The following is a 26,576-nucleotide window of genomic DNA, read 5'->3' on the forward strand; positions in this document are numbered from 1 at the left end:
AGCCATAAAGTGCGGCAATCATAACTCAAGGGGAAGTTACAAGAACATTTCATACGGATTCTCTTTCGCACAATAACTATACATAAAGGTAGAACACATATTAAAGTAAAAGCCACAAAAATGACATCAGCCAAAGTTTCTTGTGACTTGTGTAGTCTCCTGATCACACAGAAAACATCTGCTAAAAAAAAAAATGACGATTTTTCCACGTTCACCAAGGCAACAATAAATCTAGCTAAGAGCTGTGTCGCCCAGTGAGACACTACCGCGTTCAGATACCACAAGGTCATGTCTTACAGCCTTTTAAATATATTGTCATTGCATTGCAGATTGTGTCCACATTTAAGTGAAGCAGATTTGAATGAATAAAATTACAGACTAGGACTACATTACTGTATACAAGGGTCACATATCCCATTAACCCATGTTTGATATAAACCTCTAACTACCGGTCAGGCCTAACCAACTTAGAAGGGCAGAGATGTGTCTGCTCTTTGTCAGAGTACAGGCGATTCTACGCGCCAGCTACAACTATATTGATATACAATACATACAACTAATACCGCAACGGTCTCATAAAAAAACAGCAGCAAAAGAAAAAAACAAATTTCGATAAAAACCTCAATATGCAAAAAAAAAATAAATATTAAAAAGTAAAACAGCCCCATTTCCTTGAAAAGAAAAAAATCGTATGACATGACAGTGTGACATCTGAGTTCGATACCTCCCTGGTGACACCAGTTTTCACAATATGTTCAAGGTGTTTTTCCTGGTTACAGAACTATGCGAAGATCATTTCACGTACTAACTACAAAGATAAATATTATCTTTGGTTGATATTGCCTCTTCTGTTTTGAGCGGATGTCACATAAAAGACGCAGTAAATATTGGCCATGGTATTAAACCGAAACAACGAGAAATGGGTGACCCAAAATGCTCAATGATTTTGTGAACACATGCCACGTGCACCAAGCACAACCAATGAAAAAAATGTTACCATGGTGATGGAGGTGGGATGAAACATGATTACCGAAGCACAATTGCATTGAGTGATGAGGCGCAGTGCATCCCGATGAACCGACAGCCAAGCGCTGTCCTGTAATGATGGCCAGCCAGCCAAGTGCTGTCCTGTAACGATGGCCAGCCAGTCAAGCGCTGTCCTGTAACGATGGCCAGCCAGTCAAGTGCTGTCCTGTAACGATGGCCAGCCAGCCAGCCAGCAAAACGCTGTTCTTTAAAGATGGGCAGCCAGCCAATTGCTGTCCTGTAATGATGGACAGGCAGCCAGTCGCTGTTTTGTAATGATGGACCCACAGCCAACCGCTGGCCTGAAACTGGGTGGTAGGGCACAAAGTTTGGTCAGGTGGTCAACAGGTGGGTGTTAGAATGTGAGGAGGTGCGATCAGGCCATGATCTCTTCGGTGGGATGGCTTGGTCTTGGCAGCATGATACTGGGGTCACGGATAACCTCTCTCACATTCGCAGATAGGCTTGTATTCGTGGAGGTACATCACTAAGAGCTATTAACTTTAGGGCTAATTACAGCATTGGGTGAAAACCATACTCCCATAGCAGATACTATGGTTTCACACAACAGTACAGTAATGATTAACACTTCTGTCAACTGTACCATTACTGGAGCTACAGGGGTCAACTGTAGCATGATTGGTAATACAGAGGTCAACTGTACCACAATTGGCAATACAGATATTAACAGTACCATGATTGGGAACACAGAAGTTAATTGTACCACAACTGGTAATACAGAGGTCAACTGTACCATAATTGGTAATACAGAGGTCAACTGTACCATGATTGGTAATACAGAGATCAACTGTACTATGAGTAGGAATACAGAGGTCAACTGTACCACAACTGGGACAACAGTACAAGGTCAACTGGGTCGGTGTATAGTACTTGCGAATCATTCTGGAAACTGGTTGCACCTTACTGTCCAAATCCTTGAAGGAGAGAGAGCAAGCTTGGCTGCTATGTGGTTTGATACAGAGTACTGAGGTTCCTGTGGATGTTAATCAATGACGGTGATCACAACCCAGGTTGTTGTGCTCCTGTAGGTCAAGGCCTCTGTAAACCAAAGATCAATGTCTCAACCACATGATACTCTCAACTGTAAACATCATGCTTAAAAAAATTCCCTTTTCACAGCTGGATTAGAGCTATGTTAAAATACCTTTCCCCTGATGCTGGACAATCATGGGAAAACCTGACATGGATCCTCATATTCACAATTTTTCCCGTTCTGAACCACCCTCGTGTACTGCTTGGCCTGAGCTAGGCGCAGACCTCAGTCATGTATGACTGCATTAACCACATTTCTAACAGGCTTGTGTAGAACATATTCCCTCATGAAGTGTTCCTGTAAACATACATATCAAGTTTTCCTGGCGTGCTTTTGATCTGATGACATATCAACCCTAGCAACTGTAACATCTGACAGAACGATATCAACCACAGCAACTGGGCCATCTTGCAGTATGATATCAGCAACAGCAAATGGGGCATCTGACAATATCATCAGCCTTGGCCATTCACCTATCTGGCAGTATGATATCAGTTGAATCAACTAAGCCATCAGACAGTATGGTATCATAGCAACTGGGATATCTGACAGCATATCAGCTGTAGCAAGTGAACAATCTGGCAGTATGATATCAGCTGTAGCAACTGAGCCACCTGTCTGCTCCAGCAAAAACACATTGCCATGATATTAAGCTGCAGGAGCCTTGTGTAATAAAAGGCCTGTACATTATAACTGTCTGGGTGTTGCCACCATACACATGATCTCTCTCACAGAATTAACATATCATCCCATATCGCCTTACATTGGCCCCTGCTCTAGCAATCCTTCAACACCAGCAACAATCCACATGATGTAATACTGTGTATACGCACATGCAGTGGTACAATAAAAGACTTCCATAAGGGTAGATAACTCTGGCTACCTAGATGGAACAGGGCATACAAAATAACACTCAGATACAATTCAGCTGTCAGCGCATGCAATCCACACAACTGTCACATAATCGATGGTGGAAAAAAAAAGAGAAAAAGTCAATGTAAAATAACAGGACAGTTTGTATAAAAATATTCCAACTGAACTCATCGCCTGTCCCCTGGTAAGATGTTCACACCGTGGGGCGCAGAAGACACTTTGTACAATACCCAGAGTCTGACGGACAACAGGACGCGCGTTGTCATGGACGCAGGCGCGCATGCTCTGCCGCCACTGTCAGAATCGTCAGGATTTCTACAACAGTCTAACAAGATTCCTCAATCGATGGAACTCCTACAGAATCAAATGTACACTGCCACATCGGCAATAGTAACAGGTGGACAATAACTAATAGTCCCGTAAAGATTTGCTAAGACATGCGCAACGGGAGGACTGGTCGATCTATCTGTACACGTAACATGAGCAGCTGAGAGCAGCCAAAGGGGAACAACTATGTCAGGTCATGGCCAATGTCACAAGTATTCACAGCTTTTTAAAGATCCTCTATAGGATTCTAGTCTTCACATTTGTTGATTTCAAATTCATTAAATATCGTAAAGTCTCTATGTACACATATCAACGGAGAAAACAACACTGAAGAAAGGGCCAGTCCTCCCTTCCACTGTACATGCCTACTTCCCGATGACCTGGGTCAAACTGCTCCTAGAGATAGCACTGAATCACACTTGTAACACACCACTGCCCATCCTCCAAGGACAGGCCTTTTGCAGTCATCGTAACACATCTCCAGGTCTTCTTTTATCACACATGCACACACAGTCTTCCTATGGCCAACAAACAGAAGTAACATTACAGGCAGAGTTGTCTCCTCTTTATGGAGGCGTCAAACTTCACAGGGTCCGGCATTTATCTTCCCAGCAATCACTTAGTGAAGATAACCTCTGCCAAATGTCGCACAGTTTCTCACAGTGTCTGTTTGGCAGTGGGTCAATCACCAGCCCCCAGCACGAGCTTCGATGGACATGGAGGACAGATGGAAGTCTGGCTGCTCTGCCTGTATGGTGTGTCAGGTGACCACAATAATACACAGCAGTAGAGAGAAGTAGCTAGATGGCCACACGGCTCAACTGGTCTCAGTTTGCATAGTGGTCAAAGGATCCCAGGTATTCCAGGGCTGCTCTGTAGCAGAACTGATACTGGTCCTGGAAGAGAAATGAGAAAACACAGGTTTACACAATGGGAAGATATACTCATCCAGAGAGCTGCAGAATTCTGGCATACTGTATTTCACCTGAAGTTTGCCCTGGACTTTCAGAAGCACACAAAGGCCGTACAATGATACTTTGATGCCAACTTACAAATTTTCCACATAAGAAAATAATCAAACTTCACAAAAAACTTTAAGCGGCACAATAAGGTGAATAAATCAATCAAAATGTCACTTACTAAATTTCAGGTGAAATACACTACACTGACTTTATATAAATTTTTTCATCAATACAATCAATTTTAATTCTGATGTGGGCTTCATGAACTGTAATGCTATGTGTTTGGCATCCATGACAACACAAACCTTTTTGACTGAGTGTAGAAATCCACACACAATCTAGGTATAGTTGACCCAAGGGAGATAACAGCTTACCTCTGTTTGCACCATGGCTGGTCTTTGTGTCCGCAACATTTTGACAGTCTGGAAGAGGTCTACTACCCCCTCATACCTCATCCTCTCCAGCACTATACTCAATGTGATGAATACACCTGTCCGTCCCACCCCGGCACTGAAACACAAATCACACCCATTTTACGCCATCCTCAATATTTCAAAACCTTATTTAAAGCAGAGGAAGAAGGAAATAAGCCAATTATGAGGTACTTCACAAACCCTCTAACCAGATGATTTTGCCATCAAAAGCCTCACATATCATGCACATTATTAGTAGTCAAGTGTTTAGATTTCTTGACAAGTTTAAGATCTACAAAGCTTTTTTCTTTAATTTATAGGTGTTTGGGTAATGGTGTACCAATTGTTAAGATTTTAAATTGTTCAAGATGTACAAAGTATTTGTTTATTAAAATAATAAACGGACTCTAAAGCCTGATATTAATTGACTACTGTTCTCTAGTAATGCATGAGTGCTATGTTACCAGTCTGCTCACAACATGTTATCACAAAAGCAAAAACAAACAGCTTAAGCATGAAAAAATTTCCACGGGAACGCTCCCCCCATTCAAAGGTCAATACACTTCAGTTTATTGTCTTGGACAACCAGTTATAGAATAGGAACAGATCATTTTACTACAAAGATATTAGATAAAATTCTGATTTTCAGTAAGGTACAATAAATATGAACTTCAATTTTTAATTAATTACCTGCAATGGACAGAGATTGGTCCATCTTGGCCAAACTGTTCCTTTGTTTTGTGAACTTGACCAATGAAATCAATGAAACCTTCTCCTGACTTGGGTACACCTTGTTCTGGCCAATCAGTGAACTGGAATTGTCTCACTGTACGTGATTGGCCATCCTAGAAACAAACAATTTTGTTGCTTAAAAGACAATTTTAGAGCACATCACCTCGACCCCATCAAAATAAAGTAAGCAGGAGGATTTACTGACTTCTGGAGTAAATATATATGTACATATAGATATTCATGTGAAAAAGATTGATAAGGAAATCATTTCTGAACAGAACTTATATTCTGAGGGAAAAACGACCCAAAGATTGAACAATTCTGATAAGACTGTGAACTCACTCTGGCATCCGTGACCTTGAACTCTCGAAGGATGTACTGAGGCATGTTATACTCGGCCATGGGATCCACCACGAAATACTGGTAGCGCGCCGAGCGCTCACTGGGCCAGTACTGGTGACATTTCTCCTGTAACACAAATGGCAAAGCTTATCAACACCTGTACAACAGGTGAGAATCACACCACAAAGTTTGCTACTGGCTTAATAACAACAGTTTCATAATAGACCAACATTTTAGCTTCCTGCATGAATTTTACTATGACTGGGATTTAATGTCGGTCTTTTATAACTATATTTAGCAGTGTGTTTTCTCTTTTGGGGGGTGACAATCAGACAAAAAACTGTACAATCTTTGGCACCTATTTGTGTACACAGTGAATCAGTTGTCTAACTTTTTTTTTCAGGGTATATAACACCAGTAGAGGTTATGACAGAGTTTTGGAGATCAACATGGGAAAACAATTCATTTAATAAAATATCAACCAAAATACATGTTTGAACACATTTTTGTCCGGGGTGTGGCAATCAAACTACTACAAGAGTTAACTATTTGTATCAGGTACTGTTTCACACAACGATGACTACAATGAGATAACTTATCGCAAATAACTCACTCTGCCCATTTCCCTCAGTTTTGTGAGCATCACGATGATTGTGGAGTTGTGCTCCCAGAGCATTCGCCAGAAATCTTCTGTTGTCTCCACTAGTGGCCCCTGAGTGGCAACGTATGCCTTTTTGTACCGATAACCCTGTGGTGATGGAAAAATGAAAGTCATTGTGAACCATATGGAGAGACTGTGTATAGCAAAGGAACAAGTACTGCAGTGCCAGCCTTTTTAACATGACCTAGGCTGTTCTGGAGGTGCGTCAGGGTACATGTTCTTGTTACTCTGCTGGCTTTGTTATGTCGTCACAACTATGACCCCGCATACTGGACAGAGGTCACCACAAGAGACAACACTAACAAGGGACAAGCAACTCAACAGAGTGCAAAAACTTAAAACAAGAGGGGAGAAAAATGTAAAATCAACAAAATGTAACATATCAAAAACAAATTGCTTTTATATGAAATTACAGAAAAATCACATGCAGGTATATTCATAAAATATATACATGTATGTATTTTTAAGTCAAGCTTTCTCTTTTTCTATTTTTTAATTTTTTATTTCATGCTACCTTTAAGCAGTTTAGTGAAACATTTTAGTTCAGGAGTTGTCAAAGAACTAGCAATAGCAGATATCTCTTCTTTTCTTGCTTCCTGTGTTAGTATTGTTGCAACCAGCTGCAGTTTGTAGGGAAGCAGAGTTTGTAGACAGAGTGAAAGGTATTCAATAAATAAGGTATATTTAGGCTCACACAAATAACACCCGGTTCTCAGGCAAACAAGGGTCTGGTGTGGGAAATTACAACCTATAAATGCGCTAGCTCTAGGTTAGCCCGAGTCACTGACTACAGCACTCGTTACACGCACAGTTCTCAAAGGCTACACACTACAACCCAATAAAACAGCCATGCAGAGAAACTGGGCAAACCAAATAAGTGTCAAAATCATGCAGACAGGCAGGACGAACTGGCACGAACCACGGGACAACACGGACAGAAATCCTGCAGGGGTGAGTGGAGGGGAGGGGGGAGGGGCAGGGGCGTCTGGGAGAGAGGCTCCCTAAAGTCGCTGCCTTAACATGCCAGCCCAGGCGGGTCAGAGAACCAGGGGCGTATTTATGTGGCCTTCCTTACCCAGACTACTTACATGGAGGCAGTTACTTACATCAATAAAACTGGCATTGATGTAATCTGACCCGTCCACGCCTCGTATCGGCTGTAAACAGACTCGCGTGGATTCATCTGCCAACACAAACATCACAGTCACAATTTAAACTGACCTAAGCGTGTTTATCCTTCGTTCTCATGGTGAACTTTGGCACGACATGGCTGTCAGTCATTTGATTAACTACAGTGAATCACTCATAACTGTATTTATATCATTCAGCAGCTTTAAAAACTTTATTAGGTAAAAAAACGGTTCTGATAATTGTGTCGAAATATGAGCAAGTCAGAAATCTGCAGTAAACTATCTATCATCTGACACAAATTAGTCATGATCAGAGATTATCATGATGATAAAACTGGCATTTCTGTTTTAAGATTTGTATTTAAACAGAACATGTACATGTACACTAGTAAACTTACATGGTAAAATGTTGACCAGTCTATTTTTAAACTTGTTTACAGGCAGGTTTGCACTGACAAAACGAGAAGGATTGGCTTTCATATTGGCTAATCTCTGAAATAGAAAACAAGACAGAAATCAGCATGTCGTCAAATGTTTCTCAGGCTTTCAAAAGTGACATAACTATCCCACATTTTGTTTTTAGTCACCTGCATCGTATAGGCTATACTACAAGAAAACACTACTTCAGCATTTCCATGTACATTCTGTCCTTTTTAATTCAAAAAAGCAACCACTAATCTGGTGACACATTTGATGCCAATTGATAAACAGTAACATTTTTGGTGAAATCTTTACAACTAGGTTTTGAGATTCTGATAAACAAAACAAATAGTTGTGCAACACAAACATGAACTTTGGGTTTTTTTTTTTTTGTCCTCATTCTTAATCCCATGTAGATATAAGCAGTAAAATGCACAACATTTTTTTACACACTTATGTGATCTCAAGAGATTATTGGAAAAGCTGATTCATAAACTGTGTGTGATCTCAAGTGACCAAACAGGGAAAAGATGATTTGTATACTGTATGACCTCAAGTGATCAATGTGGGTGGTGAAGGTTACCTTAAATTCTAGTTCCATTCCTGTGACTGTTTCCCCGGGGTCAGGCTGTAATAACTTTTGTATGTGAGCACCCAGATTTCTGGCCGGCACTTCCGTGTGGCCCGTTTGCACCGCCTCCAAAAGAGCGTCGTGGATGAATATATACTGGTCCTCTGTTTGTACCATGTAGTTCCTCTGCGCTCGTAGGCAGGTCACATGGCCATATATGTCCACAGTTCGTTCATGCTTAATCCGTTCTAACATGGAGTCTATCACAATGAAAGCACCAGTCCGCCCTACTCCAGCACTGAAATGTAACAGGAGTATATCATGAGTTCTTTGCATGACAAGATACATGTATGTAATGTAGTCATACTACAACGGTTTTATCTATCGGCGTTTCAATACAAAAAGCAAGTAAACAGCTTAATCAAATGGCACAGGAGTCTTTCAGATGTTTTCTATGGAGAACTGTAAATTCTGCTTGCAAGAAATGCAAAAGTGAATGGATTCTTTCTTGTTTCTGTGATTAAAGAAAGTATAAAAGCAGTACAGCTGTTAATAAACTGTAAGCAAGGATTACGTATATTTGGGTACAACTGTGGCTCTTCATCAATATAAGACACTGAAATTCTGTAAATAACAATACACTTGTTTGAACTATACTGCTGTGGGCCCTCTACTTTGTATCTCCGAACAGTAATGGTGTTTTTTTTCATCAGTTTGACATCAGAACTAGATAATTTTTTAAACGACATATAAGCAGCAAAGTGAAGCACTTTGTTCTTACCATAAGGGGAGCTGATGGCTTGGAAAGAGTGTACCCACAACAACTAATTATCTCCCCTTACCTCTAGGTGGCTCACATGCATATTATACTCACCTACAGTGTACGACCATGGGGCCTGCGTCTGGAGGATTACTGGCCTTCACCCTCCTCATGAACATCAGCAGAGGGGTGGGGTGGTCAGGGACGCCATGGTCCGGCCATGCTGTGAACTGGAACTGACGTACCTCCCTCTTCTCGGGGTAACCATGCTGTGACAGAGCAGGTAAGGCAGACCATGTACAGATTAACTCTAGCTGCATTCACTGCCATATTTAATGTTCCATGTTAAAAAGATGAAGAAATGATTCTGTTTGGCTGGTGTGAGAGATGAACGTGCTTAGCCTAGGCTGAAATTTTGGTATAGCAGATTTATTCCAGCTTCACCAAGGCTGTCATTTAACCTATGAAACCCTATCTCCACTGTCAGCCAATCAGCTTCGATTCTATATCCCTATAATTTCAAAAATAATCTTAAGAATGAAATGTTTTAAACATTGGGCATGAAGAAGCTAGATCAGGATATTTTGAAGAAAAAGTTTAGCCTATATTAACCTATATAATTTTTGTTACATGGATGTTGTACCTGTATGCATTTCATGGGACAGGTATAACCAGGTGACATCAAAGTGGCCATGCTCGTTAACAGTGAAGTACTTACCCTGGCCACCTGGAAGGTTCTGATGGTATAGGTAGCCAGCTCCATAACATCCACCAGGGTCACGTGCATCACAGAGTAGGCCTCCGTTCCTCGACTAGGCCAATACTGGTCACATTTGATCTGTAAACAGAGTCATACACACACACCATAAACACACACTGTCTGGTCTGTCAACAAGCATATGTACATAAACACTCACAGGTACTGATGCAATAGGAAGCTAAATCAATACCTGAATCCTACATGTAGTATTGCATCCAAAGAAATCTCTATATTTATTTACTGATTTATTTGATTGGTGTTTTACGCCATACTCAAGAATATTTCACTTATACGACGGTGGCCAGCATTATGGTGGGAGGAAACCAGGCAGAGCCCAGTGGAAACCCACAACCATCCGCAGGTTGCTGACAGACCTTCCCGCTTACGGCCCGAGAGGAAGCCAGCAAGAGCTGGACTTGAACTCACAGCGACCACATTGGTGAGAGGCTTCTGGGTCATTACGCTGTGCTAGCGCACTAACCAACTGAGCCACGGAGGCCCCAAGATCTCTCTATAGCCTATGATGTATAAATTATTCATTTGATTGTTGTTAGATGTCTTACTCAGAAAGTTTTCCCAACACGACTACAGTCAGGTGGAACGTTCTTTGTTTAAGCAGGGACTATGCTTCATAGAGTTACCCAATCCTCTGACCCCCTGAACAGCTAACACACACTGCTTACCCGACTCCTCTCCTCTAACTTGGTCATCATCACTACAGTGGCTGATCTCTGCTCCCACACCATCCTCCAGAAGTCACCAAACGTCTCAGGCAGAGGGCCCTACAAGTACATACACACGCTTTCAACTATTAACTCAGCTAAACTTCAGTGCACTTCACACAGGTCAAGTATGGAATCTACCATCAAACAGTTTACAAATGCAATGTAAGTTTTAGTTTTTCTTTCTGGACAAAAAACAGATAATCAGACATTTTTTCTGGACGCTTTAAATTTTTTTTAACAGTCTAGTGAATCAAATTATCAAATCAGGCCCAAACTCCGATAAACAAATCATAAAGATTATTCAACTGCTTTCAGTGTTGCAAAAAAAATGTTCACAAATTCTGCAAAGACTGAGGAAATTTGCATTACCAAAGGAGAACATGGTGAAAAGATGTTACACTGGTTCAGGTGAGAGAACAAAAACAATAGATGGTTGTCTGCAGCACATAGATTGTAGTTCTGTCTCCTGGCTTAAACACGCTGTCCTCACAGTGTGGCTGCAATACTGCCCAAGTGGCAGTATTAAGCAATAACCATTCACTCATTCATTCATTCAAATCGCCTACCAAGCACTATTCAGTCATGTGTGTGTCACTACACAATAGCTGAGTGGATGTTGACATACCTGTGTAGCTATGTAAGCGTTCTGCTTCCTGTAGCCATCCATGTAGTTAGCGTTGATGTAGTCCCCGCCCGCCAGGCTCTCGATGGGCAGGAGAATAACCCGCGAGTGGTCGTAGGCGATCACGTTGGCGTACCTGTTCTTGGGTTTATTCACCTCCAGGCTGGAGTTGTCCCAGGTAAACTGCTGACCGGGTTCTATGGACTCGTACTCTTGGGAAAACTTGTAGTTGTCGTTAGCCTTGAGAGCGTCGATGTGGTCGTTTAGCTGAGCTATGGGGATGGGTGGGTGATTCATCATGGCTGAAAATATGCAATGGGCATGACAATGTACATGTAGGTGTACAGGATTGGCATGAAAAGTCAGGTGTACAGAACCGGCATGAAAAGTCAGGTGTACAGGATTAGCATGAATAGTCAGGTATACAGGGTTGGCATGGAAAGCCAGGTGTGTAGGATTGGCATGAAAGATTAGGTGTACAGAACTGGCATGAAAAGTCAGGTGTACAGGATTAGCATGAATAGTCAGGTGTACAGGGTTGGCATGGAAAGCCAGGTGTATAGGATTGGCATGAAAGGTTAGGTGTACAGAACTGGCAAGGAAAATAAAGTGTACAGGACTGGCATGGAAAGTCAGGTGTATAGGATTGGCATGAAAAGTCAGGTGTATAGCATAGTCAGGTGCACAGAACTGGCATGGAAAGTCAGGTGTATAGGATTGGCACGAAAAGTCAGATGTACAGAACTGGCATGGAAAGTCAGATGTACAGGACTGGCATGGAATGTCAGTGTTTAGGATTGGTATGCAAAATCAGACGTACAGGGTTGGCATGGAATGCCAGGTGTACAGGACTGGCATGATAATACAGGTATAATGGGTTGGCATGAAGATATTTGTTATCTTGATTAGGGCGAACATTAAAAACACAGTTAATCTCATCATGAAACTGAGGTAAAAATTCTAGCCCAGATGATGCAGGTGAGAGGTTTGAGTCGCATAATGCTAAGCATATAACTGTCTACAGCAGTCTTGATTTCCATGTTCTAAACAAGTGTCCTGTTGTATTTATCTTTCTTCTTTTATTTATTTTTCTATTTATTCTTGGTCACCACACACATGCAAAACGAACTCTCAGATTAGACTGGTATCTAGCCTGCTAGTATTTGCAGTGTCTGTCCTCAACCTTTCGCATATGAAAGGGAAACTTTGTGCACATTTTTAGTTTGATTATGGGGACAAAACTACATTGGTTGGATTGACCAATTTCAGGACTTCACAAAAAGTATAATTTTATCAGTCAACAAAGAATATTGCCTTCAGAATATGCTTTAATAAACACTTTGCAAACATCCGGGAAAGGTTGAAGAAATACACTACACCTGTACGTGGCTTACCTGGAGTCTGATAATTCTGCCTCCTCATCTCTACTGGATCGCAAGGATGAGCTGGAACCTCCACACGTATCTGAGTGGGTTCTGGACTCTTCTCTTTTCTGTTGGACTTTTTCCTGTAACATTCCAACGTGATGAAAATGATGCCCTATTGTGGCTCAACACAATTCTAAGATATAAACACTGATGCAAGTTCATGGGCTTATGCTGGCTTCCTCTCTGGCTGCATGTGGGAAGGTTTGTCAACAACTTGCCGATCATCGTGGGTTTTCTTCAACCATAATGTGGCCACCATCGTACAAGTGCAATGCCTTTGAGTATGGTGTGAAACACCAATCAAGTAAATAAATAAGATATAAACAACTACATATAGTTAAAATACTAGTATTTTACTTTAAATCATCTTTCACGATGTCTTTGTCAGCTTAATGAATGGAGAAAAAGCAACTGGGGCTTGGAAGAAACTATGTCAAGCTCAGAGGGCAAAAAGCCAAGTTTAGGAGATGCAGCCAAACTGAGAGGAGACAAGGAAATGCTGCTTATTGTACTGATCAATTATGACATCCATACACGCTGTACTGGTCGAGAACTCACACAATATTCTATTTATTTATTACCTGATTGATGTTTTACACTATACTCAAGAATATTTCACTTATACGATGATGGCCAACATTATGGCGGGAGGAAACCCACGACCTTGTGCAGGATGCTTACAGACCCACAATATTCTAAAATCAGTGAAACTGATCAATGATTGAGACGTGCTTATCACAAGGAAACAATCTGTGCATGAGCTTTGTCCTCTCTAATCCTATGATTAGTTCATCCTGGAACAAAATGTAACTAACCAACTAACTAATGAAACACAGTTATCCCAAGGAAACAATTCAAGACTTAATACAGATGATTTTTAACACTGACCTCCTGTACATGATGACACAGAGAGCCACGATGATCAAGACAACAACGACGCCACATACAGGCCCCACGATGGTCAGCAGCTTCTTTGTGTCCTTCCCATCAGCCCGACTCTGGCCTGCGTTATTACGAGGGTTGTTCCTGGGGTCTATGGGTTCGTCGACTGGGTCATACGGATCACGGTCAACAGGCACTCGCACCTCCGGGTTTTTACCTGGGCCAATACTGTATCGGCTGTCCAACAGTGACAATGGGTTCGAATAGGAGCTGGACTTGTATAATTTCTACAGGTGGAAAAAAACACACAGTGGAAAGTCATTCGCAAACCCAAAATATGGGGGTTAATTCAGAAACTACGGAAGTCCGTTTAAAAATTATCCCCTGGGACATATGATTTACACAGCACTTCTGATTCAGGTTTGCAAAATAAATAGGACATACTTGGAACTTTTCAATCAGATTCCTGCATGTTTTTGCACAATAAATAGATATACTCTGAAGTTTTGATTCAGATTCAAGTATCGGACCTTGGCTTTAAGTCTCTGGTGTGATATTTTGCTGAAAAGAGTTTAACACAATTTGTTATACAAGGTTTTAACCAACAAACAGCTTTTAAACCACTTAATATTGAGCTCAATACAGTACAAAGGGGTGTTCACAACGTTTTTAACTTAAACAACCACGAAAATGCTGAATGTATTATCAGAACACGACTACCTGGATTAGAACTAGATATTGCATAACAGAAATATATTCTTTCTTTATCAGCAAAGAAACACTTCAGGATAAGTCTAGCCTGATGGACGTACTGGATCGACAGAGTAGGCCCTGAGGAAGACTTTGTAACGCTGATCTCTGTCCAGAGGACGATTGACATACGACCCGTAAGCTTGACCATTGCCCAGCTCAAACTCGGACTGCAGGTACCGTGCCTCAAATCGGGCTGCGATGTACGGCTCTGAGGCAGGAAACTGTACGTCCATCACGTCCTGGGTCAGCTGTAAAGGGAAGCAACTCTGTGTCAATTAGGATAAAGTGCTTGCCCAGGATATCCCCAGTCCAGGATATCCCCAGCCCAGCATACTATGTTATCACGGCCCATACTTTTTACAGCACGTGCCCCCTTCTATGCTCGCTTTACCTCACTGCCACCACTTGATAAACTTGACCTTTGGAGTCTGGGCGGGGCACGTAGGCTTGTTTAGGTTTAGCCTCATTCGTAACTACTTAATCAGCATTCCTCTATAAGGTGAATGTTAAAATCATATTGTGCATACTTAAGATAAATGGAATGCGTGTGTTTAATGTGTCATTACAGAGTAACATATCCATCTGCATTTTGTAAGAATGAAATATTTCTGCCTTATTTTTCACAAAAGAAAGGAAGCACCTTACATCTGTCAAAAGAAATCTTGCATTACACATAACCTGCTTTAGTGTGTTCACAACAATGGTTACACCCAGTTTTGTTAGAGTAACACTTACATCATTGATAGTGAAGTCATTGGGCGGTTTAGTGGCTTTAGACTCCTGTACGACACACAGCAGGTAGTGGCTGAGGGGACCATTCCTCTCTGAGGCTCGTGACAGCTTCAGCTTTATCACCCCAGACTCCACCCCTACCATCACAGGCCGCTCCACGACAGGGGGTGCTGCAGAACAGGCGTGAGAAAGCTGACTTCAAACTGCCAACACTACTCTCCATGAGGTAGGACTCTCCATGACGTAGGTTCAAGTGAACAGGTTTCAAGTATAACTACTACATGGATATGTACGAGACCATAAATTTGGTCCATGACAAAATTTATAATTTTCACACGCGTGAAGGTTTGTAACAGGTCATTAAGTTGAAGAAATTAATAATACTGCATCTGACAACAGTGATGATGCACACAGATGTACACACAGATAGACATTTAAACAACAGACACACAAAAACAAGCACTATCCCAAGTGAATTTTCTGCTTTTCTTGTGGTTAATTGTTCTTGCTCTACAGTACGAGATGTATATTGATGGGCAGATAAAATTCACACTTACATGTGTCCGTTGAAATATCTCTCAACGTGCAAAAACGCGCGAAGGACAATGGGCATATCAAATTACGCGTTCTGAGCTGTGATATATGAATATTTGGTAAACGATTAGATGGTTTTAGGAAAGTCACAGGGTAACCAAGGCAAATATACAATGTTTGTTTCAGAAATACATTCTGACTAAATTATTACGACATATTGTGATGGTGGTTGGAAACAGTGACACAGAAAGCGGGAGAGGTTACTTTACAGCGTAGTTGGAAAATGAGTAGATGTCCTGCTGGAAAACACATTTGACAAAACCGACTTCAAACTGTCAACACTACTGTCCAAAAGGTAGGCTCAAGTAAACAGGCCTGACAAAACCGACTTCAAACTGTCAACACTACTGTCCAAAAGGTAGGCTCAAGAAAACAGGCCTGACAAAACCCACTTCAAACTGTCAACACTACTGTCCAAAAGGTAGGCTCAAGTAAACAGGCTTGACAAAACCCACTTCAAGCTGTTAACACTACTGTCCAAAAGGTAGGCTCAAGTAAGCAGACTTGACAAAACCCACTTCAAACTGTTAACACTACCGTTCACAAGGTAGGCTCAAGTAAGCAGACTTGACAAAACCCACTTCAAGCTGTTAACACTACCGTTCACAAGGTACGCTCAAGTAAGCAGACTTGACAAAACCCACTTCAAGCTGTTAACACTACCCTCCACAAGGTAGGCTCAAGTAAACAGGCTTGACAAAAGTGACTTCAAACTGTTAACACTACTGTCCACAAGGTAGGCTCAAGTAAGCAGACTTGACAAAACCCACTTCAAACTGTTAACACTACCGTTCACAAGGTAGGCTCAAGTAAGCAGACTTGACAAAATCCACTTCAAACTGTTAACACTACCCTCCACAAGGTAGGCTCAAGTAAACAGGCTTGACAAAAGTGACTTCAAACTGTTAACACTGCTGTCCACAAGGTAGGCTAAAGTAAACAGGCTTGACAAAACTGACTTCAAGCTGTTAACACTACTGTCCCCTAGGTAGTCTCAAGTAAACAGGCGTTTAGATGAATTGGCCTTAAACTTTGTCCAAGACAAAGTTACTCATTTAGCCGAACTGTGAGAGCTGTATTGATCTTAGAAAGGTATTGAGGTTTGCTTAGAAGGTAGGATGACACCCTCCTGGAAAAAAATTACTGCCTCAAAAACTGCCCCTTTATTAGGCGTCTTTTAGGGCAAATGTGGTCATTCCTCATGGGGAAAACACATGATCATACTGTTTAGTAAATTACATAGATATGGTGTCATTTTTAAATTTATAAAAAGAAAAAAAACATTCCAAAAACAGATGATTCTATGCTGCGCAAAAGTAATGACTGTCCTTCCTGGTCCATGTTAACAGACAACACAAACAACATTAATATAAGAAAAATACATCTGTGTTTTTGGTTCGAAATTATGCTTTGCGTTCATGATTACACTGTAATTCATTATGTAAAATGAGTAAAATATTCTGCATGAAAACATCTGTCTTTTAATCCCGGATTTCACTAGTGGCAGCATGTTTTCACCACCTACCACAGTATTGTTGACACATCTACTGACACGCTGTTGCAACAGATATGAGAGCTCTGATCAAGGCCCAAAATGGGAGTCAAAATCACTGCCATACCTTCAATGAGCGTCTCAGCAGCAAGGAAAGCCTCTGGTCCCGAAGTGGCATCCTGGAAGATGGCGCTGAGGTTGAAGGAGAAGAGAACTTTGGGCGGGAGGTTCCTGACCACATACTCCTTATAACTGCCAGGAATGGGTATAATTTGTAGGGGGTGAGTCACCGTCTGCATCGACCCGTACTTGTCCCGGTAACGCTTCCTACCCTGTAGGCGCAGCTAGACAGGGCAGAGAACAGTGCTGATTACAAATCTGACATGGATGACAAATTACCACACTAATTTCTGTCGAACATATTAGTGAAAGCAACACATGAGGACTTTTATCATAATACAGAACTGACTGGATATTCAAATACAACAGTTCACAATTTATTTATTTATTTGACTGGTGTTCTGCGTTCAACTCAAGAATATTTCTCTGATACAACGGCAGACAGCATTATAGTGGGAGGAAACCAAGCCCAGCCTGGGGGAAACGCATGTCCGTCCGCAGGTGCGACCGTGGCAGAACCTTCCACATATGGCTGGGGAGGAAGCCAGCATGAGCTGGATTTGAACACACGGCAACCTCTATGGTGAGAGGCTCCTGGGTCACTGTGGCCAACTTCCTGACAAAGTGGTGGATACCTGACAAATCGAGTCACTCCTCCAATCCTGCAAGAGGGAGGTTAGGATTCAAGCCAACCATCTCACTGGCCACTGAAGTTTGAATTCACTCCACTGGCAAGAAATAGAAAAATAACAAAAATATGTGAAGATATCACATACCCTGTAAGAGTTGACGCCCGCTTTGCTGGGGGGGTCCCACTTAAGACTGATACTGCGTGAAGTTTGTGAAGAAGCATGGAAGTGTTCCACAACATCTGACCGAGTTTTCTCTGTGAAATGAAAAAGTCCATCATGACACATGACTAAGGCTAATTTATTTGTATCTGTAATTTATATTAATATGTAATGTACATGTAGGATCTCTCAGAATAAACAGTACTCTCCCTTTATCTGAGCTCTTCACAGTGTACTGGTCTGGTTCCCTAATGTATTCTGCATACCTTGAATGTAATGTCAGATTACATTACAAAGCTATCTGCCCTATGATTAGTCACTTATATAAAGTAACACGTTTGCAGCGGGGGAAGCCTATCAACAAAGTATAGTGTATGAAAAAGTTGTTGTGATGTGTTAAAGCTGGAATCTGACGTGACAATGTACCAAAACACTGTTGCGTCACAAAGATATGTACAAATAGAACAGGAACGGTTACATATTGGAAACAAATCTCACATGAATTTTTCACTTTTTTTTCTTCTGGTCATGCACTTGACAAAACTTCCTTATTATATGCTATGAGATGTATATTGATGGTCAGATAAAATTTATTCCTCAACGGGGAAATATTCGGAACGTGAAAAGCTGAAGTATAGAAGAATTTTCCATGAACATCCTTTTCTGCTGTGTTGTTTAAGAGAAGTGTGCATTACCGTTTGTTGAGTAGGTACTCTGAGTAATGTTGGACAGATTGCCATAGCGTCCATCCACTGATCTTGCCTGCACACAAACTGCGTATATGGTGTGCCCCCGGAGGCCTGTGATCTCCGTCACAGTATACGGGCCTATTTCTATACTCTGCCACATGTCCATGTTAGGCAGGGCAAACATATTGTAATAGACCTTATACCCAGCCACGGGGAAGGATGGCTCATCCCAAAACACCAGGAGAGACGTGGGCGTTGCACGCTGAACTTTGACGTTCTTTGGAGCAGGAGGCACTGAAATGAAAAAAATACCACTGAATGCCAGTATTAGTGAGAAAATGGTGCATGTCTTTCATAATTATTAATAAGAACGATACTATCACTATAACTTTGTCCATGACTAAGTTGCCTAGTTTGCTTGATACTGAGAGTTCTCTTAACCCGAGGTTTGTTTGCAGAGTATCATTGTACTCTATTGGACAAAATAACAGCTTCTGCATTAAGAAATGCTTTATGACATTTATTTGCCTCTCAAATGTTTGTTTTGGGGGCGAAGTTTTAGGTAATTTTCTCTTAACACTGAATTGCATTGCAACTTAGGAATCTGTTACAGATCAGAATGGATTTGACATTTTTTTCAAGAATAAAAATGGAATTTGATGCATCTCCATCAAATATTCAGTTTTTGTAATTACTGACTTATTAACCTTACTTATCTATCAGTGTGAGTCTACAGGATTAACTAAAAAAAACCTTTTCGCAGTAATTTACTTCTTGTACCAAACTTGAGTAATCGTGTATGAAAAAAAAAAATCAAAGCATTAGCCCAGTCAAATCAAGTGGGAACCCTTACTCTGGCCAAAGGTACGGAAATGTAGCTTGTTGCTCCAGGGCCCTGCCCCACGACTTGTGAACGCCTTAATCTGGAACACATAGTCTGTGTTCATTTCAAGGCCACTGATCTCCACAGATGTTTCTGTGATGTTCAAGTCTTCAACATTAATGGGCTCTGCTAACTTGTTGTAGGTAATCTGGTACATGATTATCTCCCCATTGCGCAGTTTTTTGGCGGGTAAATCCCAAGACAGCTTGACACTAGTCTCACTGAGGCCTACAGCGGAGAAATTCTGTGGGGCACCCCGTGGCACTGTGAAACACAAGAAAACACAATTTTATTTTGTATCGCAAAGAAAAAAAATCTGCAACAGGGACGATTTGTAGACAACTACCAACTGAAAAAGAATCTTAATGAAAATGTCCGACACATGATTACAAAAAAATTAAATGCAACTGGGGTGACTTGTACTTAACTACCAACAATGTCATAATAATAAAAAAAAACAAACTAAACATGAAATAATTAAAACATAATACCTGACACAACATAGTGAACAGGTAAACTACAACTGAGGTAATTTTTATGTTATTTCTGGAAATGAACTAAACTGGATCAATTTCATTCACAGACAATAGCAGACACAAATATGATGTTGTCTGACGAAAAAAACGAAACAAAAAAACTTCAAACTGAAGACCATGTGATGCAAGAAGAGTGTACATGGTGGTTTATTACCTCCATCTGGTGTTGACACAGTCTTCACAGCACGCTGACCAAAGTCCACTGCGTTTTTGGCAGAAACACGGAATTCATAAATGGAGCCTTTTTCTACAAGACAGAAAGAGAAGCCAAGTGATGAAAAAATTCTCTTCTGGTAAATTTCAACTCAGTACCGATACCTCTAACCCTCAAAACAGCTATTTCAATTATAACATAAAAATTATTATTTTTTTTTTTTCTACCTGTGAAGTGTTGCATCTGTTCGTTAAGCAAATTAACCAGTGTTTTTTTTAAGGACTGTATGATTAAAACAAACATCAGGTTTCCTCATCAGGTGGAAAGTCATTAAGGTATCATTTAACAGATTGCACATTACATGCACATCTGGTACACAAGCCTGGCCTAACCAGAATTCATCCCTGACTGGCAAGCACGCATACACTTGGAGAAAGATGCTTGATGAACAATGAGCTCATAAATTCCTTCTCAATCTCTCAACAACAATTTATCACAAACATGCATACTTGGATATCTGTTGTCATCATGCAAAAGAAAGGACTAAGCTTTACAGTTTTAAATTCAACCTTTCACATATCCTAAAGAGTAAAATTTTGAAAAATGGAGGAGTGAGTGCTCGGGGTTTAACATCAAATGACGATGAGGGAGTCCTTAGAGTGTATGCAATGTGCCTCCTTGTTGCAGGACGTGTTTCCACCGCTCTCTTATCTAGTGCTGCTTCAGTGAGACGGCTTATGGAAGACAAGTAAGCCGCCCTGCCCGAGCCATTACACTGATATGGGTCAACCTGTCGTCGCACTATCCCCTTCATGCTGAGTGCCAAGCGAGGAAGTTACAACTTCTTCTTTTAAGGTCTTAAGAGTTACCCGACTCAGAACTGACCCTGGATCTACAGCCTCCTGAAGCTGATGCTCTACCAACTGTGCTTTTGGGGCCGGTATTGATAAATGGACATACAATGGAGTCAGTTATGGTTTGACAGTGACATTGAAATCTTGCATAGTCAGTTTGTGGCACATTACTTATTTGCATCAGGGTTTTAGACACACAGTGTCACTTACCTAAGATGTCTGTCACATAGGTATACTTCTGTCCAGGCCAGACTTCCTCCTCGTAACTCTCTCCCTTTTTGCCCCAGATGACCTTGTAGCCATCGATTACCCCATAGGTCTCTTTGGGCCTCTGCCATGTTAGCCTCACCCTGGGAGGGTCCCCTTCCAGCAATTCTACGTTCAGATTACGTGGGGGTGTCGGCACTACAAAAACAATACAGAAAAGCATACAAATGTATTATACATACATATATACAGATATATATTCATTTTGATTGAAATTGAAAGGATACTGCATCAAAACTGATTGGTTGAGAGTGGAGATAGAGTTTCCTGGGTTAAAGCCTGTAGCTTTGGTCATGCTTGAATAAATCCGCCCCACCTAAAATTCAGTTTGGCTGAACACACAAATTAGCTGAACCAGAACAAGGTCTCGTGCATTCAAAGATCATGCATTACCAATGATACATGACCAGGTGTCATAATCTACCTTAGCTGCTACAGGTGTTTATTCCCACAAAACACCATTCCACATGTATCTTGTCTCACCTGGGTTTCAGTGGACAGACCAAAACACTTAATTGATTGATAACAAAAGTCATTCTGCTAAAGAACCTCCCACCCCCCCCCCCAAAAAAAAAAAAAACATGCCTTATTACTTCGCATGATTTTTATTTCTGTCTTGTTTTGGACGAAAAAGACAAGTTCCACATTTATCAGGATGATTCTCAGGCTACGCGGCTGTCAGCTGAATGCAACGCAGGTAATGAAAGACAGATGAGGTACTACCTGACAACCTGGAAACCACTGTGCTTACCTGCTCCCTTAGTGGTCACCACTCTGGCCTTACTCCTGATTCCATCTCCCTTCCTGGTGTAGGCCACCACGTGGAACTTGTACCGAGTGTCTGCCTCAAGCCCCGTTACCACGGCATCTGTCCTGTCTCCATCCACCACATTGTGATAGTCCGGCTCACCGATAGGGGTCTCATTTTCATCCACGGGTACATAATGTACCTGATAACCCCGGATGAGGCCATTCCGCTCATTTCGAGCTGGAGGTTGCCACTCCACAAAAGCAGCAGTTGAATTGATAGCCTCAAGACGGACCTTTTTTGGCTCTCCAGGTACTACGGTAACAGATCAATGAACAGGCTTTAATATTTTCATGGGGATCTGGTTGGCAGTTAATCCACACTACAGAATCGGACAGCTGAACACGGTATGTAAAAGTTTACACCACATTTGTTTCCTTGGAGACTTATAATGTCACAATCTAATGTCATGCAGCACTGAGAAGGGAGGTGGAAGGAGAAACTCAAGGGCTCTAACAGTCCTGAAATTTCGACTATTTACCAGTACATGTCCATCTTAAAAAACAAAAACAAAAGAGGACCAAAATTCCAATTAAAAATTTCAGAATTTGAACTACATGTACTATGAGCTCATGATCTTTTGCAGCATATGGATATATATGCTCACACGAATGTTTTATTCTCCCCCACCCCTAAAGTTTTAATATTATACACATGCACCAAACGGAAACCCAAATATTGCATTTCTGCAACAATGACTATATCTTATAGTACCAAGTTCATGGATTTCAGACAACTTATATTTTATTTAACAGTATGTTCACATTTCAATGTGTTAATGCATAATATTAAAAGCCAGTGCTAAGGCTGCCACATGCTGGCAATTCAACAGTGAAATGGCTGAAGTGGGAAACAAGGGAGATAACTAATACATAGCTTGCAAGGTATGTGACAATACAGCAACAACATCCAAAGCAGAAATTTAATATATATATGTATATGGTGGCTGGTCATGATTAAGCATGTACATGTAGGCCAATGTGTTAATATTACAAAACATTTCACTCAGGTTAAACATATAAAACTTCATGTTACTTGACATGAAAAAGCTGTTTAACACAGAACAGAGGTGATATTCAGTAGTTCTCCTCTATGCTGAGGTTAGATCCTGTACTCTCTAACACCGCTGATGACATCACCAATCACAGAACATGATACATGTAGGAGCTAGAGATGTCAAGTTGTTAAAACTGTTTCCACTGGTTAATGAGTTGAAAGAGGGAGCCGGTTAGTCGTGTGCTAGCTTACACATAGCTACCACTTATTAATGATGAGGAGGTAAGGAACATCAAAAATGGCTACATGTTAAACAATTCACAAAGAAGAAACATTAAATGTTAATAGCAACATAAATCAAATTATAACAAAAAAAAACCTAGTTGGCCTACATACCATCCTCGTCGGTTCGGACTAAGATGGGAGGGGACTTAGGGCCGTCACCAACGTTGGTGGAGGCGAGGAGCCAGATCTTATACTCAGTCCACTTTGATAGCTGACTCAGGACGTACGAACGTTCCTCAGGCCCCACACGTACAATCCTAGCATCAGCGTTTTCATTGGCGCCTTCGCCATTTTCCAAATAAAATATCTTATAGTCTGTGATGGCGCCATTTTGTTTTTCTGCAGGTGGAGGTTTCCATGTGACTTGGATACTGCGTGAATCTATAGGACTGCCACTAACTGCTTGTGGAGGGGCACCTGGGACTGAACGGGGTCAGAACGGAAAGAAAAAAAATAAAGTCAAAAAAAAAAAAAAAAGAAGGAATAAGGAATCAACATGCTATTATGCTATTTTCTATTTGGGCATGCTGTAGAGTTACTCAAGTGTTGAAGATCACACCGTGACCATTCAACACCTGAGCTGCTATTATGTTGTGGTTATTTAAAATTAAAATGCATAAAACTTAAATATTCAGACTGAAAATCATAAAATAATCTTTGCATTAGACAAATTAGAATTCAAGTTCTAATCCAGGGAGGTGAGCTGCTTGCAGACGTGTAAGATTTAATAATTTAAAGAGAAATTAAAAAAAAAAAAATGTTTTAAACTGACAAAAACTGATGATTAAGATACATGCCCTGTGGTCTACGCAGTGCAAGGGTTTGCTGAGTTGTCATGCTATATGGGAGTCAAACTACATGAAAAGATGGAAGAAATCTGGATTATGAATGTAAACATTGCTGTCAAGTAACTCCCCTATACCTCCCCCCCCACCCAACACACTAAATTTGGATATAATAACTAAAGTTTTTGAGCTTCTACACTTACCAGAATGAAACAGAATCCGATTATTACACAAAGAAACAGATGGAAGGCAAATAACTGGAAACATTTATGACTTCGACGTAAGTCAACAAACTGCCAACATTTAACAGTAAAGATGGTAATGCACAACTTCCCAAATAAACCCCAAAACACTATGCAATCCGCAAACTGCCAATAAAACCCCAAAACACTATGCAATCCACAAACTGCCAATAAAACCCCCAAACAATATGTAAATCCACAAACTGCCAAGAAAATCTCAAAACACTACATAATCCACGAATTGCTAATAAAACCTCAAAACACTATGTAATCCACAAATGGATAATAAAACCTCAAAACACTATGTAGTCCACAAATTGATAATAAAACCTCCGAACACTATGCAGTAAATCCACAAATCAGCAATGTGACCTCAGGACCCCAATGCACTAAATCCTCATACTGCACACAGAAGCCCACCATCACCCAACGAGGCTTCAAACCAGAACTGCCGCCAATCCACATCAGTCCACAATCAGCCAATGGAAGATGAAAACAATAATGCAGTTTACCAACACAAGTCCACAAACAATGAGACTTCAAATGCCAAAAGAAGTACCCTGTAGTCATCACTGACACGCCACATCTACTGAACCTTGGGTTATTTTCTCAGAGGACAAATAGGATTTAACGCCTGGATTTTACCTATTGTTTTTCACCGTCTCATGTCCAATAAACCATCTGAAAGAGACCAAGTGCTGGAAACATTAAATTCTGGGAACAAGAAATATATATAACGCACAAGAAAATATCTCAGACAGTTGACTTGCACAACCTCAACCCTATATATAGATTTGTCTGAAAACACTATCCTTGTACATTGGCTTAGAATCTGTGGGCTATGCTCAAAAAGCTCAAATTAAAGCCATCTCATTTCATCTTCAATAGCGTACATAACAGTTGATTCTATACTGGAAATTATTAAAGCTGATGAATGTAATCACTACGAAAGCAGAAAATTTATGGATAAAGAAGTAAATGCCTAGATCATAGGCCACCCTTTTCACAGAGCCACTTCAATGGCATCAAAAGAGAACAATAAAAAGTGACCGCTGGCTCAAACAATCAACCTAATTAGAGATAACATAAAATGTGGCTGATTGGCATGTGATATTGATGTTTTCCCTGTATCAATTCGGATACAAATGTGTTCCATGCATCTCACACCAGTGTCCATCCTTGTGGTTTCTCTCTGTGTGAGTGTGTAGGCGTGCGTAAGCTTTGATGTGGCTCACTGGTGAGGTAATGATGCGTGATCACAGATCACTCTTACTGTGCAGGATGACAATTGTGTTGGTCAGCTCTAAAAGAGGCACGCAGACTGATAAAGAGCACTTCTATGAACTGGGTCATGACACAAAAACATGGTTAATTTTACGCCCACTTTCACTGAAATCATTCTATAGGTAGGCCTATGAAACTAAGAGCTCAGTGTCTTCTGAGGCGAGGTGAAAAATGCCCTCCAAGCTGTTGATGATAATTTTACCTGAGCTTGTTTACGAAGAAATATTTGTTTAAGGTTTCCATGCAAACGAGATGCGATGGTAGAGTCTCCAAACAGAACATTAGCATGTCTGTTTTGGTCCAGTTAAGAGTTCTTTAGAGGCAGTTATTTCTTGGTGTTCTCCCTCGCACCAGAGAACAGAGTATGTCTCTGTCGTGGCAGAAGGATAGATGGTTTGGAGTAGTCCAACTCTGTGAAGTCTGGTGCTTTAAGGCACAGCAGTTCCCTGCTGGTACTGCTGATGTACTGGTATTTACATACAACAGCCAGCCTGGGTCAGGAAGTCATATTTATCCCACGACGCTTCTTGTTAAGGCTGGGGATGTGGAGAGTATGCCGAAACATCTGCCGCCTTTCCTGGCAAGGATGCGTTACATGTGTAGCCGAGAGGGAAAGTTCTTTGT

The 26,576-nt window shown here is 41.0% G+C and overlaps 1 protein-coding gene across 8 annotated transcripts in view; it reads right to left on the reverse strand.

The window, feature by feature from the left end:
• Window positions 1-2,874: 2,874 nt before the first annotated feature.
• The window catches only part of LOC135471941 (tyrosine-protein phosphatase Lar-like), a 187,020-nt gene continuing 163,318 nt past the window's right edge, over window positions 2,875-26,576 (reverse strand). For 6 of the 8 annotated variants that reach the window (XM_064751391.1, XM_064751390.1, XM_064751389.1 and 3 more), the window contains 24 exons: window positions 23,753-24,064; window positions 22,304-22,615; window positions 21,496-21,690; window positions 20,432-20,524; window positions 19,712-20,005; window positions 18,865-19,152; window positions 18,155-18,264; window positions 17,386-17,602; window positions 15,176-15,342; window positions 14,500-14,688; window positions 13,694-13,974; window positions 12,773-12,885; window positions 11,382-11,680; window positions 10,715-10,813; window positions 9,990-10,109; window positions 9,386-9,540; window positions 8,524-8,809; window positions 7,919-8,012; window positions 7,479-7,573; window positions 6,343-6,477; window positions 5,730-5,855; window positions 5,346-5,500; window positions 4,617-4,752; window positions 2,875-4,176 (listed from right to left, as the gene is read on the reverse strand). In XM_064751391.1, the coding sequence (XP_064607461.1) occupies window positions 4,108-4,176; window positions 4,617-4,752; window positions 5,346-5,500; window positions 5,730-5,855; window positions 6,343-6,477; window positions 7,479-7,573; window positions 7,919-8,012; window positions 8,524-8,809; window positions 9,386-9,540; window positions 9,990-10,109; window positions 10,715-10,813; window positions 11,382-11,680; window positions 12,773-12,885; window positions 13,694-13,974; window positions 14,500-14,688; window positions 15,176-15,342; window positions 17,386-17,602; window positions 18,155-18,264; window positions 18,865-19,152; window positions 19,712-20,005; window positions 20,432-20,524; window positions 21,496-21,690; window positions 22,304-22,615; window positions 23,753-24,064 (4,340 nt within the window). In that variant the 3' untranslated portion in view covers window positions 2,875-4,107. The remainder of the gene's footprint in view (window positions 4,177-4,616; window positions 4,753-5,345; window positions 5,501-5,729; window positions 5,856-6,342; window positions 6,478-7,478; window positions 7,574-7,918; window positions 8,013-8,523; window positions 8,810-9,385; window positions 9,541-9,989; window positions 10,110-10,714; window positions 10,814-11,381; window positions 11,681-12,772; window positions 12,886-13,693; window positions 13,975-14,499; window positions 14,689-15,175; window positions 15,343-17,385; window positions 17,603-18,154; window positions 18,265-18,864; window positions 19,153-19,711; window positions 20,006-20,431; window positions 20,525-21,495; window positions 21,691-22,303; window positions 22,616-23,752; window positions 24,065-26,576) is intronic. The other 2 variants (XM_064751388.1, XM_064751393.1) reach the window with 2 other exon arrangements.

The sequence above is a fragment of the Liolophura sinensis genome, chromosome 7 (assembly GCF_032854445.1).
Source record: "Liolophura sinensis isolate JHLJ2023 chromosome 7, CUHK_Ljap_v2, whole genome shotgun sequence".
NCBI lineage: Eukaryota > Metazoa > Mollusca > Polyplacophora > Chitonida > Chitonidae > Liolophura > Liolophura sinensis.